This window comes from Hesperophylax consimilis, chromosome 6 (assembly GCF_061612785.1).
Source record: "Hesperophylax consimilis isolate HC1 chromosome 6, BYU_Hcon_1.0, whole genome shotgun sequence".
Taxonomy (NCBI): domain Eukaryota; kingdom Metazoa; phylum Arthropoda; class Insecta; order Trichoptera; family Limnephilidae; genus Hesperophylax; species Hesperophylax consimilis.
Window position 1 is genome coordinate 21049749 of NC_142841.1, and position 16459 is coordinate 21066207.

At 35.4% G+C, this 16459-nt stretch overlaps 1 protein-coding gene across 1 annotated transcript in view; it reads left to right on the top strand.

Annotated features, from left to right (window-relative positions):
• The window catches only part of Cad96Ca (tyrosine kinase receptor Cad96Ca), a 228342-nt gene that overhangs the window by 159992 nt on the left and 51891 nt on the right, over nucleotides 1-16459 (top strand). The window contains exon 5 of the mRNA XM_089632444.1: nucleotides 5173-5308. Within this exon, the coding sequence (XP_089488570.1) occupies nucleotides 5173-5308 (136 nt within the window). The remainder of the gene's footprint in view (nucleotides 1-5172; nucleotides 5309-16459) is intronic.

The window sequence follows — 16459 nt, forward strand, 5'->3', positions numbered from 1 at the left end:
ACTTTTTATGTCTAAAAATGATAATGGTTTTGCTACGGAGAGCTCAAATTCTATTTCTGTTACACCTGGGGTTTATAAGAAACACCGAGAAACACCGAGAACCAATAGATATATATCATATTTAATCCCAATTTGATCTTGATAGATATTGAAGTCGTTGCTTTTTTAATCTCTTTGTTTCTGTGAGTGATACTATTAACAGTTAGTTTTAAACGACTAGTTTTTTATTTGATAAAAAGAAGAACATAAAATCTTAATTCTGTCATGAGATCACTTTTTGAAAACAGAATATTTCTTAATCTTTTTTCCATTTTAGTTTTACATAGTACATTCAATTGATAGATCAGATTCAACTCGCAAATAGAGAATTACCTGAGTGTTAGCAGAGCTTTTGATATTTTTCTTTGAGCAAAATATCGTGCTCCCGGCACTCCGGAAAAGCTGGACGAATTTCAGGAAATCAATCGCATCCAAGTGGATATTACGTGTAAGGGGAAGCTTTCAGAATATTTGATTCGTTTGGAATAAAGTTGCTAAAAGCTTGGCATCGTATTATCCACGGATACTTTAAATATAGAAAGCACATTACAAAGCGAAAACTTTTTACATAATGCTAATATTGCAGGGACACCGCCATGATAATAGTTTATTTTAAATCCACCTTAAGTTTCATTTAAATAAACCACATTAAAGAATTAGTGAATATTTATTATTTTCTTCCTTTTCGACCTTGTTTATGTTCGGAAGTTGGACACAAACATGGCTTATTTGATACTTTAGATGAAGGTGTCTAAAAACGTCTAAACAAAAATGTGGTTAATGTTGGTAAACTTTCTTATTGAATTTTTACACTACGTTGCTAATTCTACAATTGCGTCGGATAAGACAATTGATCAAATATGTTGTTTTTACTATAAAAGTGCTGTTCTCATTTATACAAACAAAACAATAGTTTAAATGACCACCGTGGCAAAGAGGCAAGGTTCCTCGTTCCGTATTTTTTTAATTTTTTTTTTTTAATATTAACTCCACACAGGAGGCCCTGAAGAAAATAATTTCCCTCAGGGCCTATGTCATCTTTGGGGATGCTGTGTGGAGGGTCTTTTTGTGGAGAGGAAGGAGTGAACATGGGTCTTGAAGAGTCCCATGTTGTAGGAGGGAGGAAACACAGAGGCCGGCAGAACACAGAGGCCGGTATCCGTATCCAGAAGACGTAGGTTTAAATCCCTATGTTGGCTTAACTAATGTAGCATTAATGTCCCTCTTCTTTCAACTTCTTTCTTTTAACAATATCCGTTGTGTTTCGGTAAGATTTTTATATCTACGACGAAATTACAATAATATAATAATGTATGTATTCGATCCTCGTTCCACAAGTAAAATATATTTCCAACGTGCTCTGGTGGAATATGGTCGTTAAATGTCGTTTGAAATAGACTTACAACTCGAGTGGTGAGTCTATTTCAAATGAATTTTTGGCTTATCATGCCAAGTTTGCAAAAACGTTTTGAGCGATCGCTTGCCATAACGTGCCAAATTCTTAGAACCTAGGTGGTTTAAGTAAGCACTTATATATGTTTTTATATTAATATTTTGAGAAATGGTATTTATTATATAATGTTGTACATGCATATATATGACACCAATCACTTGAGTGGATTGGCAATTTTTTAGTGACCCAATACCCATATTATTTTTTAACCCCTTTTAAATCTTTTCTGTCCCATCTCACACTATCTCCCTTCACTTGATTTGTACTTTGGGTGAATGGATAAATCATCACAATGATAATTCATCACATATTTAAAAAGTTATGTAAAGTCATGGAAAGTGATGTAACAAAAACTTTATTAACTGGGTTAATTAGGTTAGATTAGGTTAAAAAAAAATTTTTCATCGTTTCTAATGACTTTATATCACTTTTTAAGAGTGTGTTGAATTGTCACTGTGTTGAGTTATCATGGAACCGTACTTTGCTAGAGTTTCAATTCTGAAATGAGATAAGAACAAACTTCAATAAAATATTTACCCGTCACATTTTGATTATTCGTCCTATGAGCCTTTTCAACTGACGGAAATCATTAACTTAGTATTTCAGAAACACGTTTTTCGGTAAAGCACTAAACTTACAAAAACAATGATTGTTAAAATTGCATCCATTCTGTCGGGGAAAGGCGTTTAAATACCTTTAGGCGTCTAACTTCCGCGTCCAGACAGCGAATACCAAATGGTAATACTTCGATTTACTTTGCCTGTAACTCGCTGACAGCTAAATAATGCATTTGAATTTCAATGATATTGGCTCGGCTAACCGATTTATTCCACCTCAGTAAAACTAGTATTCAATCAATAATTCTTTTATCTGTTCCCGAGTAAGATTTGCATTATAATGACGGTGATTTTTGTGTTAGGTAAGCCATTGTTGAAGCGGTTTGCTTGTCTGAAGAGGTTTTGTGTTTTCTACAAAGCGTGCAGCCGATAAAATAGAAGCATTAAATGAACGTGCAAATAAAAGCTCTATTGTTACTCGTATTTAAATTTACGGTCCAAATATGAAGTAAGTAAAGAAGTTAGCTCATTTATTCTGGACCTAGTAATATTATGGATCAAAACCTTTATGGGCATATCGATTTTTTTGTAATTGGGTATGTGAGATATTTCAATGATAGGTATTTACTAATTTACTAGTGGTATTTTTACTAGATGCATGGTGATCTATGTCCAGACAAAATCATTATATACATGTATTATTAAAAAAAATAATAATAATTCAATAACATATTTTCAAGTAGTATACTTCCTTTTTATTATTCTTTTAAAAAATGGCGCTTCTTTAGTTCCTTATGTGACGTTCTATGAGGTTCGGTTAAGTTATTTGCATTTTGTCATAAAATATTTTGAAAACTGAACATAAACAAATTGTTTCTAAATTTGTTATTCGGGATTTTACCCAATAATTAACAATTGATTCTGTCCGTTAAGACCTCGCATTTTAAATTTCTACCGAAACATAGCACAACTTCCTTGAACATTTAAATTTCTTAAAAAAAAATTGTACTACATTTTTATATATATATATATATATTTTATTACTTTGGTATATATATATATATATACTAGTAAGCCCGGGCAGACGTCGTCCTGTCACAGAATGCCTTCTACATAGGGAAGTTAAAATTTGTGGTTGTTATGTATTTTTTTGGATGAGAAATCTGAAAAAAAAAACTCGACAACAGCGCTACCTATCGGATTCAAAACTATCATGTCTATCAAGCTGGAACAACCATATACATTAACTAAATTTCATTGAAATCGGTTGGGCGGTTTCGGAGATTAGCGTGTACGAACACAGAGAAATGTGATTTTTATATATTAAGAAGATAATGTTCATAACAGTCGCTTACCTATGCATATTTATTGAAATCGTTTTCTTATATTATCGCGCTCCCTCTCACATTCGTATTTACGTATCTCCCTTTCAAACCATATTCAGTATTCAGTATTCTTCTTCTATTTTCAAACCATATTCAGAATTCGGTATTCTTCTTCTCCCTTTCGAACGCTTACTACAGATTGTAACAGAGGAAAACATAAACTTTAGACAGGGAATCACCGATACAATTATTTTATGGTAATTTGATGCATTTGACTTAAAAGTAAAAACTTGCGTGGTTTCTGTTGTGGTTCCTTCGGGAAATTAAAACATCCTGGCGTAGGCAGACAGGAGATAGACAGGATGCTGACAGGAGATTGACAGCAGGAAGTAAACTTGAGGGTAGGCCCTTTAGGTAAGTGTAGGGATTTTGATTTTGTCTATTTTTTCTTAGGGTGGACAAAGTTCAGTATGACTATTTAGATTATAACATTACCATTAGCTACAAAAGTGATTTTGGTACTCGAATATAAAAGTTGTGATTTTGAGTTATATTTTTTTATCGTTAAACATATTCAATTCCAAGTTGTTAGTAACAAACAATATAACTATATCCTTAAAACACATTTTCTACGTCTGTGTTGGGAATCCGTAACCGCCTGCTGCTCAAAATGCGTTCATATTTAAGCTAAAAAAAATCTGAAAAGAAATCAATTATCTTAAGGATACCAGAGAATATTTTAATGTATTCTACTACATAATGTGTTGTTTGATCAATTAAGTCAAACCTACAGGGCCTGCAGGGAATTGCTCCCACGATGCCTGGATGAGAACCTGACACTATGGACTGCCGCACGAAGTAATTGGTCGAACTTATACATTTTATGTATTTTCAGGTTGTGGTTGTTAAGAAAATTGAAACAAATGCACAACTATTGAAACCCTGACGCATCCAAATTCACAGAAAAGGTTTGACAGTCCACCCTAGTAGCCAATACACATGAGACACAGACAGGCGTGATGTTCCATCGTGAAATTAAGAAAAACACGTGAAGCTTTGTTTGATGAGACGTGCCCCTTTATTTGTGAATCAACATGCAAAGAGCCACGCATGACTAAATAATAATATCCCTTCATATTTTCTGGAATTCCAAATACAGAATATGAATAATTAAGGAAGGGGAAATTTGAGTTGAAAAGGAAATTTCTATTATCTTCAACCACGAGAGAGTTAGATTAACAATGTTTTCGATGTGTGAAAGATACAATTATAATCATAGTTTATATATGGTCATAACCACGGATTTTAATATTTGTTTTCTACAGTTATTTACTACAAGTATATATAATTTATAACTGAACTAGCAGAACTGTCACAAGCACAGAATAAAGAATAACACTACAAGTGCCTTGTGGGCGTTTTTCGTGATCCAAATATAAGCCCTTTGAGCCTCAAGATTAAGAAATACAAGTGGAATGGCAATATACAATTATAGGCAAGTGCAAGTTTTTACTTGCACTAAAATTGTCGGTCGGTCAATCGGTCTCTTGATCACGTGCAAAATGGTCTAGAACAAAAAGGTACTGAGTCAATGGCACATTTGTTAACGTAGTTTATGAAGTATTCTTTATGTTTCCTTAAAAGAGACCCATAATATGTATTTTCAAAAATTCGTGACCCATAAGTATTTTCAAATTAAATAAAATCTGATATTGTTAATGTCCTTCAGTTCGACGCATTTGTTTTGGTTGTAGGTACTTCACTTGTAAAAAATTAACGAGTGTTTTTTTTCAAACAGATCTCAGCTGGGGTGGCAGAGATAAAACCACCCCCAGACAGGTGGGAATTCCCTCGCCATCATCTGAAGGTGTTTGATATCCTCGGAGAAGGCGCTTTTGGCCAGGTGTGGAGATGCGAAGCAACAGATATCGACGGTGAGTGCCACCTTCCATTTTATATTTACTGTCACGTCTGATGAGCATGGACCCTTGTCAATCACAAGGGCTATGATGGGGCCAAGGCAAGGAGGCAGAATGTATGAAAGCATTGAAGAACCTTGATCATGTTGTCATGCTGAAGGTGTTTGGAGAGTTCGCCAGCGGTGAGCAGGACGACAGGTCCCCGAGAAATCCGTATGAGTTAACTCCGGGTAGATATTCGTGGGAAGGAGTGCGTGAGGCAATTCTTAATTAATCAGCATCCATTGAACGTTCAGCAGGCTACGCGGGGACAGTGATGATTCATTTTTGTGTCACCCCGATAGCATGCTTGGTAATCCAGTGTAGTCTCCAAGGAATTACACTTCAAAAATACTCACAAACAAAACTATTTTATAATTCAAATAACTGATGAGAGTGTATATTTTAGTCTCACCAAACAACAACACTCGAACAAAGAACAGGCTGATCTCACGCAGGAGTCAAAACGTTTGTTTTATGTTTGGTTAGTTTACACGGAAAGTCTGTATCTTTCAATATTTTAATCTCACCGAACAACAACACTCGAACAAAAAACCGGCTGATCTCAACATAAACATAAATACAAACTGATTTAATCAACATAAACATAAATACATAAAGTGAAAAGGGTTTGGACATTGAAAGTATGACGGACGGATATGTACTTGAGTTAATGACTTGGGTGCTGTGCGCACAGAATCTTTAAAAAAACCTAGGGGTTAGTTGTATCACGGGGTTAATGGTACCGGTACAATCGTCCCCGAAAAAATCGGTACAACCATCCCCGAGGGGTTAATTCCTACTCACGAACGCTTCAAAACCCTTCCTAAAATAAACTCAATTATCAAAAGAAATAAGTATATAGCAAAATACTAACAAACAGGACATAGTAATTGTAATATTAGAGAATGAATGCAATCGAAAAAACTTACTTTTAGGGCTCAAATTTTTTTTTCCAATTGCGAACGTTCGGGTTCTGCTATGTACCGCGGGCTACTGACCATAAATAAACCAATCACTAGATTGATAACTTCGGCCTTTAGTAGGGAGAAATTTTGTCCACTGATGACGTCACATCCAGAATTGAGGCATAAACAAACCACTCAGCAAAGTAGAGGAAACAAAAAAAAAAGCGCGGCCATAGACAATATGATCTTCCCTAGGTAGGCACCTAGGGTAGATAATATTGTGCTATTAATCAGCCTAAAATATTATTTTAAAAATAAATTTTAGAAATGTTAACAGATTCTCTCAGGACGACAAGGCTCTAACTCACAAAGTGCGGTCCTGCGAAAATGAGCTATAAGGTATCTTTCCTTACGGCACATTTTCTCAGGACGGCGCTTTGTAAGTTGAAAATCTGTCGTCCCGAGGCCGTCGTAAAATAACCAAAATTACTTGAAATTTGAATTCCACTAAGGAAAAACATTTTCAAACAATGATTGTGCTTTTCTACGACAGCATTGAATGTTAACATTTCTCTGTTTATCAGAAAAATGAAAAACTTTGTTACATGTTATAAAGTATTTTTTATTTTATTTCAGTAAGATAACAGAAAGAAACAAATAAATTTATAAGCACAAAACACATCTTAAATTTGTACCAAGTCTGCGACTAAATCTTTTTCTGATTTAAATATTCATTTGACTCGCTAATATTGTTTTAAATTATTAAATATTTCAATTTGAGGATTTAGTTATGAAGTTATTCAAAAAATAATATGAATACAGAAAACATGAGCACAAAACACATCTTAAATTTGTACCAAGTCTGCGACTAAATCTTTTTCTGATTTAAATATTCATTTGACTCGCTAATATTGTTTTAAATTATTAAACATTTCAATTTGAGGATTTAGTCATGAAGTTATTCAAAAAACAATATGAATACAGAAAACATGAACACAAAACACATCTTAAATTTGTACCAAGTCTGCGACTAAATCTTTTTCTGATTTAAATATTCATTTGACTCGCTAATATTGTTTTAAATTATTAAATATTTCAATTTGAGGATTTAGTCATGAAGTTATTCAAAAAACAATATGCTTACAGAATTCATGAGCACAAAATAAATCTTAAATGTGTACAAAAATCTATAAACATTCTTACGCAGGGGAGCATTGTTTCCGTGTAGCGGCGGAATTACTGCCGCTGGGTCCCACAGGAACAGGAACACTGATGTCTGAAAACAAAATGATCTTAGTGGTCAAAGGAAAGGAAGAAAAGATCTGCATATTGGATAACAAGTAACATAGAACAGATGTTTACCTTTGTAATCCTCCATGATCTTTTTGGCAGAAGGAACCACACTGCTGGTACGCGGTAAGATGTTATCAAGCTCTGAAATAAACATATTTATCGGGTTAACCAAAGTTCGTGAACTAAACATATCATATTGAAAGTAATTATGGTCTTTTATGACATCACACCGTCCTGGTGGAAAGCGGATGGGGTCTAAATAAATTCAATTCTTAGGTGAAATTAAGTTACACATTACATGGAACACTGAAGACAAAGGGATATTCACACCTGTATTTTCGTCATAACGGGTCCGATACTGTCTTAAATCTGCATAACTACCAATGCCGGGTAGATTTAAAGTCAGCAGTGCGCATCTTCGAAGGGATCCATTTGGCATTTTTGTTTCTTTTGTACTTTTGTAACTTCCGTATTTTGGGTATTTATGACGAGTGGTCTGTCTGTCTGTACACACAACACAGCTTCATAATTTTAGACATTTTCAAACAACAACAACTCATGAATTCACGAAAGCAAACAACATAAACCACTCACGCAAACAATCTGAATCTGTCAGAAGGACGCAACCATGACGCAATAATGGCGTCACATTGGTCACATTGTTTCCGGGGGAAATGGAGCGTAGCCTCTCTCTCTCTGTTACACGGGAGAGAGTGAGAGATCAAACCAGGACGGCTTTTCATTGGATAGTCTGGAACTGACGTCATCAAAAAACCAAAAAAGTGTCGGAGTTATACCCCCCTGCTACTGACGATGGTCCGCAAGTGTGAGGGCTATTGCCTGACGACACATAGTATACGTACCTATTATAGTTAGGGAGTTATTCGCCTTGGTACTACTGACCCTTGGTACTATTGTCCCCGGTCTCCCCTATCACGCTAGGGCGATCCTATACACACAGTGTAGGTCCTGTATACACAAGGGAACTATATCGCCATCCGGTTGAGCTTCATCGTTGGACTGGTTAAAGTATGAGCCATAGGAAGGTTATTTAAATGCGGGTATTTTCAAACAATCTGTACTGACTGGAATCCCATGTCCTAGTTCTTCATAGAATCTTACTTCTTCATGTTACCGATAAATCACAAAGGCCCTGAGGAATTATTTTCTTCAGGTCCTGCCAAAAAACTATTCTTGAAAAAATAAAATAGACAGAAGCATAAAATAAAGAAAAGTTAACAGTCGCAACTGAGTCTAATATCCGGGTTCTCTAGTCTTACCGGGCCGGAAACTACCGACAACTATTGCCAGCCCATTACATTCCTTAATTTTTATCAATCCCGACAAAATTTTGCTATTCATTCTTCATATAATCCGGCCTCTTTAAGATATTTCTAGGGTATATATTTATACGCTCCATCAAATCTTATAAACCGTCAATATATGAAACAGACAGTTTGTTTGTTTCATATTTTCATTGACAGTTGTTGATATTATCATCGCCAGTGATTAAATATCAAAATGACGTTTATAACCTTGAACAGCTTGTCCCTAATAAAATTGAACATAAATAACTCACTCATCTCGGAATTTTGATTTCTACGACAATTAAGTATTTTTCGAAACTGAACTGAAAAAAACTGTTTTTATTAGAGCATTGTGTAGAGAATATATCCATTTATTTTAATTGTCACTTCAAATCGTCCACATTATGGACAGCGTAACCTTGTGGGTGCTTAAAAAATTGCAAACATCTGGCCAAATAAGGTCCAGTGGTCAAAAATTAATTGAGGTTGTGTGTCTGCCCTGCATAACCCTGGTCAATAAACTATGGAACTTGGTTTTCCTTTGAATTTAATTGTCACCTACCTATAAAATCTTAATTTTAAACAGAAAATTATTCTATTTGTCTTTTTAAAAATTGGAATTATAGGTAATGAACAGTGATATTTCATGTGTCTGTCTTCGCAAGTATAGTATAAATATCAAACATACGAGTGTATAAATGTATTTAAAATTTACAATTTTTTTAGTAAATTAATAGTTTTTCATTATTTTTATCTTGGCGATGGACGCAAAATAATCAAAAGCAGTATAACAATATTGTTTACTGGTTGAACGAAAAAATACATTTCCCATTTCATGCTTGCCCGACAGCTGGCATCCTGAAATGCAATTACGGAGTGGGGGCCTTTCAAAAGGACCCATTATTTAATAAATCGCTTCATCGCCGGTTCGGCTCACAAATGCGGCATTTTCTATTCAATTATTTTCGCTTGTTATTGAATAATTTCATTTTGCAATTAAAAAATGTTTTTTCTGTCAATGTGGTAATTTTGACAAACGAAAAGAGTTGCGAGTTTTATTTTATACAAGAGTAATAAAAAATATACAAGAATAGGTTGTATCCATTTATCTACTTTTTTCTTGTTTAGCTTATCAACGTTTCTGATGTTGGTCTAAAATTTTACTTAAAGCGTAATTAAACATACCTATGTTTTTTAGTAACGATCTAATTTATTCGAAAACTTAATGTCTTATCCATTTATTTATTTATGTCTATTCTTGAATACACATTTTACAAATGATTACAGTGGTTTATATTTTAATACAGAAAAAAGGGTATAAAAAAATAAAGAAAACAGGTTGATATAGGTAAAACTGTGTGTAGGTGATATTGTATGTTACGTAAACACCTCACTAGGAAAACCTGTGCTGAGGTGTCTGTTCGTCTTGGTTGAAACGTGGACGTGTTAAGGGGAACATTTCTATTTAAATTTTTATTTTCAAAATATTTATTTATTTTATTACCGTTTAAAAATTATTGCATTGGCAATTTAATTACAGTTACTATAGAACCTATGAAAAATCACGGGATATTATAATTTCAGTTTATTTAAATAGATTTTTTATTAAATCCCAACTACTCCCAACCGTCCGGAGCCTGTGAGACTATGGCATCTCCAATTGGGATATGTTGTGAGAGTGAAGGTAGTGTGGAGGGGAAGTAGATAAGGAAGAGGCAGGTGAAGAAGTACTTGGCTATTCAGATCTGGTCACAAAACACGGTCAGAGCCATTACAAGCAACGTTTCAATTTTGAATGGTGGTCTTACACCAGGGCACTACTTTATATATTATTTTTAATTAGTAATTTGTGAATTAATCAAATTAAAATTATACTTTGGCACGCCGGGATTTGACCACGTGATCTTCAGCTAGCTAGTCGAGAGTCTTACCCCTCTATATTATTTTAAATTAGTAATTAATGAAAAAAACACAAAGTAATCAAATTCCATTTTCTTGCGTACGGCGGGATTTAAGCCCGTGACTTTCAACTTGCTAGTCGAGACGTTTACCCCTCGACCATAGGGGCCGTCAGAAAGCCAATAATTTTCTGTAAATTACTGTATTATAGATAGATTCTTGATTGTTTGTCTGAATTTGTTCACACAGGCATTTTTGAATTGAAACCTAATGTTCAAACAAAATTCGTATCCCAAAGAACACTGAATTGGAGTTACAGATACACAACCAAAATAAGTATTTTTGACGAAGGCAGGCATCAATCAGGCTTTTTTAATGAAAATATTTGTATCTTTAAGAGGAAGCTACAAGAAAAAATGTGTTCCTTGTATACCTTATATTGAAGAAAATAGGCATTACAATCTTTTGACAAACGAAGTCTAGAAACGTTCGATTTTAAGCACAAAACTGGTTTTTATTTATTTTCTAATTTATTTTATAAGAAAGCAAAAAAGTTAATATTTTTTACGAAGTTTACATTTATATTTTTTATTGAGTAAATTATTTTTATATTTGTATTCTACTCAAGTGAAACGATAGGAAAATCTTCAATTTATCTAAAGCATATTTTTTGGTATTCATGATGTACACCAATTCGGTATAAAGCTTAATAAAAATAGTGATTTAGCATTAAGCTTCGCCTTAAATCTCTTCTCGCTGTCGTAAAATACGTTATTATCGATGACAGAAGAGTTAACATTTAGCAAAAAATACCCATCGAATAAAAGTACTAATTTGGTACTGCAGGCGTACATTACTGTGGTTATGGTGAAGCCCATTGAAGAATGAAATAATTAGCATCCCTACGTGACATCGTGACGTGGCAACACTGAGTTAACTTGCATTCTGACTTATTATGCTGACAGACGAGACCTCTTTGCATTTCCTTGTAGCACAGTGGGAGGGACGGATTCATACGTCCGTCACTCCTGGTCACATCGACCCGAGAATCCCTGTACATTTTTTCTTCCTAGAACTTCATCTCCTTCCTTTCCCTAAAAAGACCCTGCACAAAGTATCCCCAACGATGAAATAGGCCCTGACGTTTTTTTTCCTCAAGGCCTCCTGTGTGGATCTAATAAACCTTCTAAGCGTCCCTTTCTCAATCTCACTGTAGCTGCACCATCTCCAATCCAGCTAGTGTATTAACAACAATCATTTATTCCACTAGAGTGATTTTTATGTGTTTTTTGCCATTTTGCAAAAACGTTTTGAAAACACTTTTTATGAAACCCGTCCAATCTGGTACCTAAATACTTGCTGTGATGTATGGTAATAAGTTGGGTATTCAAGCAATAGATGGCACTAGTCATAAAGCTTACTTCAGAGTCCGACAGATGACGCTAGAGTATAACAATTGCCTGTGGGATTTTATTGACAGACAACAAGCTTCTAGAAACAGAGAATTACCAACCCTCGGGTAATGAACAGTGTAGCTAAATCCTGACTTATTAATTGTTACGTAAATAAACACAATTATTGTAAAAGAACCTTTTACTTCATCAAAGAGTTCCCAACACAGAAATCTCCAAGTAAAGCAGAGACATAAAAATTGGCGCAGCCGTTTTACTTTAATCCGTGTTGAATGTTAGGTTTACGTGTGTCAACAGTAATTTGTGCTCGACACGGAAGTCGAAAGTCAATGAAGTGACTTGCAGTTTTGACAATTTTAAACGTTTAGGATTAAGGAGAATCCTCAGAGCTATTCGTTTCCGTGGCTACTGACTGGAAAAAAAAAATGTATTCTCTAAGAAGATCAAGACAACAATCAGACAATCCGGTTGTGGATTATTGCATCATATGTTTTTGAGACAAACTAAGGACTGTGGAGAATCGAACTTTGGGACTAACTGAGGACTATTGGAGTTTTGTCGGATGACGAGAAATCCGGCCAGGAAGCAGAAATTCAAAGAAACAAGATCCGGACAGGATCGAGAAAAATTTCAAGAGCTCATTATAAGTTTTTTCTGTTTCTTTGAGAGGGATTTATTGTTATTGTTATTGAATCAGGTAGAATTCCACCATTCAACCATCTCTCCGGAGACTAGGGAATTTTTCGGCTCCGGATTGAGCAATTTGATGAGAAAGCGAGTGCGGAAAAAAACGGGCTTTTCTATTAAATCTTCCAGAATCAGAAACGTTAACCATACTAGTTAATCGGTGTTTTCTAATTAAAGTAAAGGCCTTATTTTTTTTTTTTTTTTTTTTTTTTTATTAATGCAATAAACAACATAATATATTATAATTTTACTGGTCTTCCATTAAAAGCCTTAGCTTGTGGATGGAAGAAGAGAAGAAGAGATAAACTATCATTTGATAAACTTTACTACTAGGAATCGAAATAACCAACCTACTCTCGATCCTGTGGTATACCAGAGATTAGTAAGTATAATTATTTCAGAGGAAAAATAGAACTCGAAAAACGAAAACCTTTGGTTTTAACTTATTACAATTTGTATTTTTGAGATAATTATTGTAATTTAGTAGGCAGGTATTGGTGCCGTCGCCCCAGAAAGCATTTATTGAATAACCAACACCCCAGTCAAAGGTTACACAAAATGTTCGCTACGTTTGGTGACTTAATAGGGGTGCCTGGGTTCATGAGGTATAGTTTGTCTAGGTTTTGGAGGCTGATGCGTTTGCCCACATGTTGTGTGGCGGGTTGGATCGGTGAAGACTGGTTGAGGGTGACCTATTGACCTCTCTAGCTGGACTCTTTCGACCCATCGCCTTGTAGCACAGTGGGAGGGACGGATTCATACGTCCGTCACTCTTGGACTCATCGATCACCCAGATTACTATAGATTTTTTCTTCCCAGAACTTCATCTCCTTCTTTTCCCTAAACAGACCTTCCACAAAGTAACCCCAAAGATGAAATAGGCCCGGATGATTTTTTCCTCAAGGCCTCCTGTGTGGATCTAATAAACTATCTAAGCGTCCCTTTCTAAATCTTACTTATTACGCTGACATCAGCTTTGCGCTCTTTGCGCTTAGCCTTGCACATGCTCTCTGTTACACAAAGTACGTACAAAAATTTGCTAACCATTGTATCACACAATTCATTCATTTTTTTTCCATTCCTCTTTTAATATTGCATGTACCAATTCGACATTGTTCAAGTTCCTTCCTCCTCTTTGCACCACCGAAGGGCTGGCAATATGATGGATAGCGAGCCTCATCGACACCTGTGTCGGCTATTCTCTTCTACGGACTACTTATCTAGTATAACATACTGATATTTAGATATAAAGCACTAACATAAATAAAAAATAAAACTGTTCCAGATGTCCAGATGAAGAAACATAACGCTAAAACAAAAATAAGTTTATCATTTAAAATTAAACAATAACTTTGTAAACATCACTTATAGGTAAATACTTAATGTCGACCGGGTTTCGCAACAACCGTAGCTTCATTATATACAGTATTATACTGTATTATACAGTATTATACTGTCCTGATGAAGCTACGGTTGTAGCGAAACCCGGTCGACATTAAGTATTTACCTATAAGTGATGTTTACAAAGTTATTGTTTAATTTTAAATTATAATGTCACATCACAAAGTAACTGCTTCATATGAAGAAATAATTTTATTTTTATTTTTTTATATTTACTCCACACAGGAGGCCCTGAAGAAAATAATTTCCCTCAGGGCCTATGTCATCTTTGGGGATGCTGTGTGGAGGGTCTTTTTGTGGAGAGGAAGGAGTGAACATGGTTCTTGAAGAGTCCCATGTTGTAGGAGGGAGGAAACACAGAGGCCGGCAGTTCGTTCCACAGCCGAGCTGTTGAACTTAAGAACGAATCGTAGAAGCGACCCGTTCTCATGTGACAAGTGTCAACTGTGTACAAATGTTGGGCGCGCGTTTGGCGTGTATCCCGACTACGCACCGGTGCCGAAGGGATCAATGACGCTAGTTCCTCAGAGCATCTTCCATTGTAATACCGATAGAACAAGGACAGCATACCTACCCTACGCCTGTGCTCTAAAGATTGCAGTCCGTTTGTTAAGATTGGGGAATCTATCAAATGGACCGCCCGTTTCTGCACAGAGTCAAGGGTTTTTTTCAGGTATTTCAAATTCAACAGTAGGGCGCACTTGCGATTTGTACAGGGTGAGCAGTTGTGTACTATTAAAGTATCTGCGGGCCCTGTACAGTACGCCCAGCTTCTGAGAGGCCAACTTTACTCTGGCTTCGATGGAGCCCCCGTACCTGAGCTGGTCACTTATAGTTACACCAAGCATATCAATGGAAGGCCTGTTCGGAAGATTGCTAATAAGTTTATCATTGAATAATTGTTTGTTATCAAGACAGAGAGCGCGGCTTCAGTTCGATTTCATCCTTCCGAGGGCGTGGGGTATGCAGCGGGGGTGCAGGAGTCGCCAGATGATTTTTTTCATTTATGGGCAATCTTGTAAGGGCGATGGTCTTTGGCGATTCAGTGACCGAAGCACGGATAGGTCATGTGGCCCACATCGTCGAGCATAGTGGCGTGGTGGCTTCAGCGGGGGTTGAAGTATCGATGCATGGTGGGCGAGGGGCACGAGTGTATTAATGCGACGGCCGATGGCATGTCTACGTTTGGTAATTTGTCAACTTGCAGGACTCGGACTTTGGACTTTGGACACTGTATTTTAACTATCCCTTGACATAGAACAATATTAATTATTCTTACAAATCGTCATAATACACTTGTCACCGTAAAATTATTATTAGTGCACTCATGCAACTTACACACAGTGAGAAACATTTACATACACTTTTAAGGATGGAATTATGTATTAAATAACCCCTTAAATAAGGGAAGGATAGCGAGACTGACGAAAAACACGTCAGGCTGTCCTGAGAGTCCAACATTCTCTTCCCAATACCCAGAAAAAGTTACCAAACGCAGCAAACCACTTGAGGTGACCCATGACAGGCGTATTGGTTATCTAATAAATGGTTCCCGGGGCGGCGGTACCAATACCCGCCTCTGTGCTATGCTATGCTATATTGTGGCTTAAAATTGCGAGTCAGCATACATCTCAATCTAAACATAATAAAATAGTGACACATGTTCATCATACAAGACTAATTGCAAACAATGGACTTGTAGTTCCCAGATACCTGAATAAATATGGTCAAAGAAGTCTAGAATATCTCGTTCCAATAATTTACAACATGTTACCAAACTCAATAAAAAGCTGTGAATTGACTCTCAAAGGAAATTTATATTAAAAAATTGGTTATGTGGAAGAATTTTTTTGTACTAATGTAATTATATGTATATTTATATGTTAAAATTGTATATTTATTTTAAAAAAAAAATTCTTAAAAGAACCCGTTTACAAACTGATGTCAATCAGTTTAACGGGACTTAATAGTAAAAACTGTATTTTTTAAAGTTAATAATTAAAATTAAAAAAACTAATGTATGGCAGTTTCAATTTTACGTTTCAATTATTAAGGTTTTCACATACACGGTCGTATATCAAATTAATAAAATTTTCACCATTTTTTTAGTAAGGCTGTGTATATAATGGTATTTACTAACTGGTTTTAATAATATTTCTATGAAATACATTTTTCTTTGAGACAAAGGATAAGTAAAATTTAGATATTCGAGCAAAATTT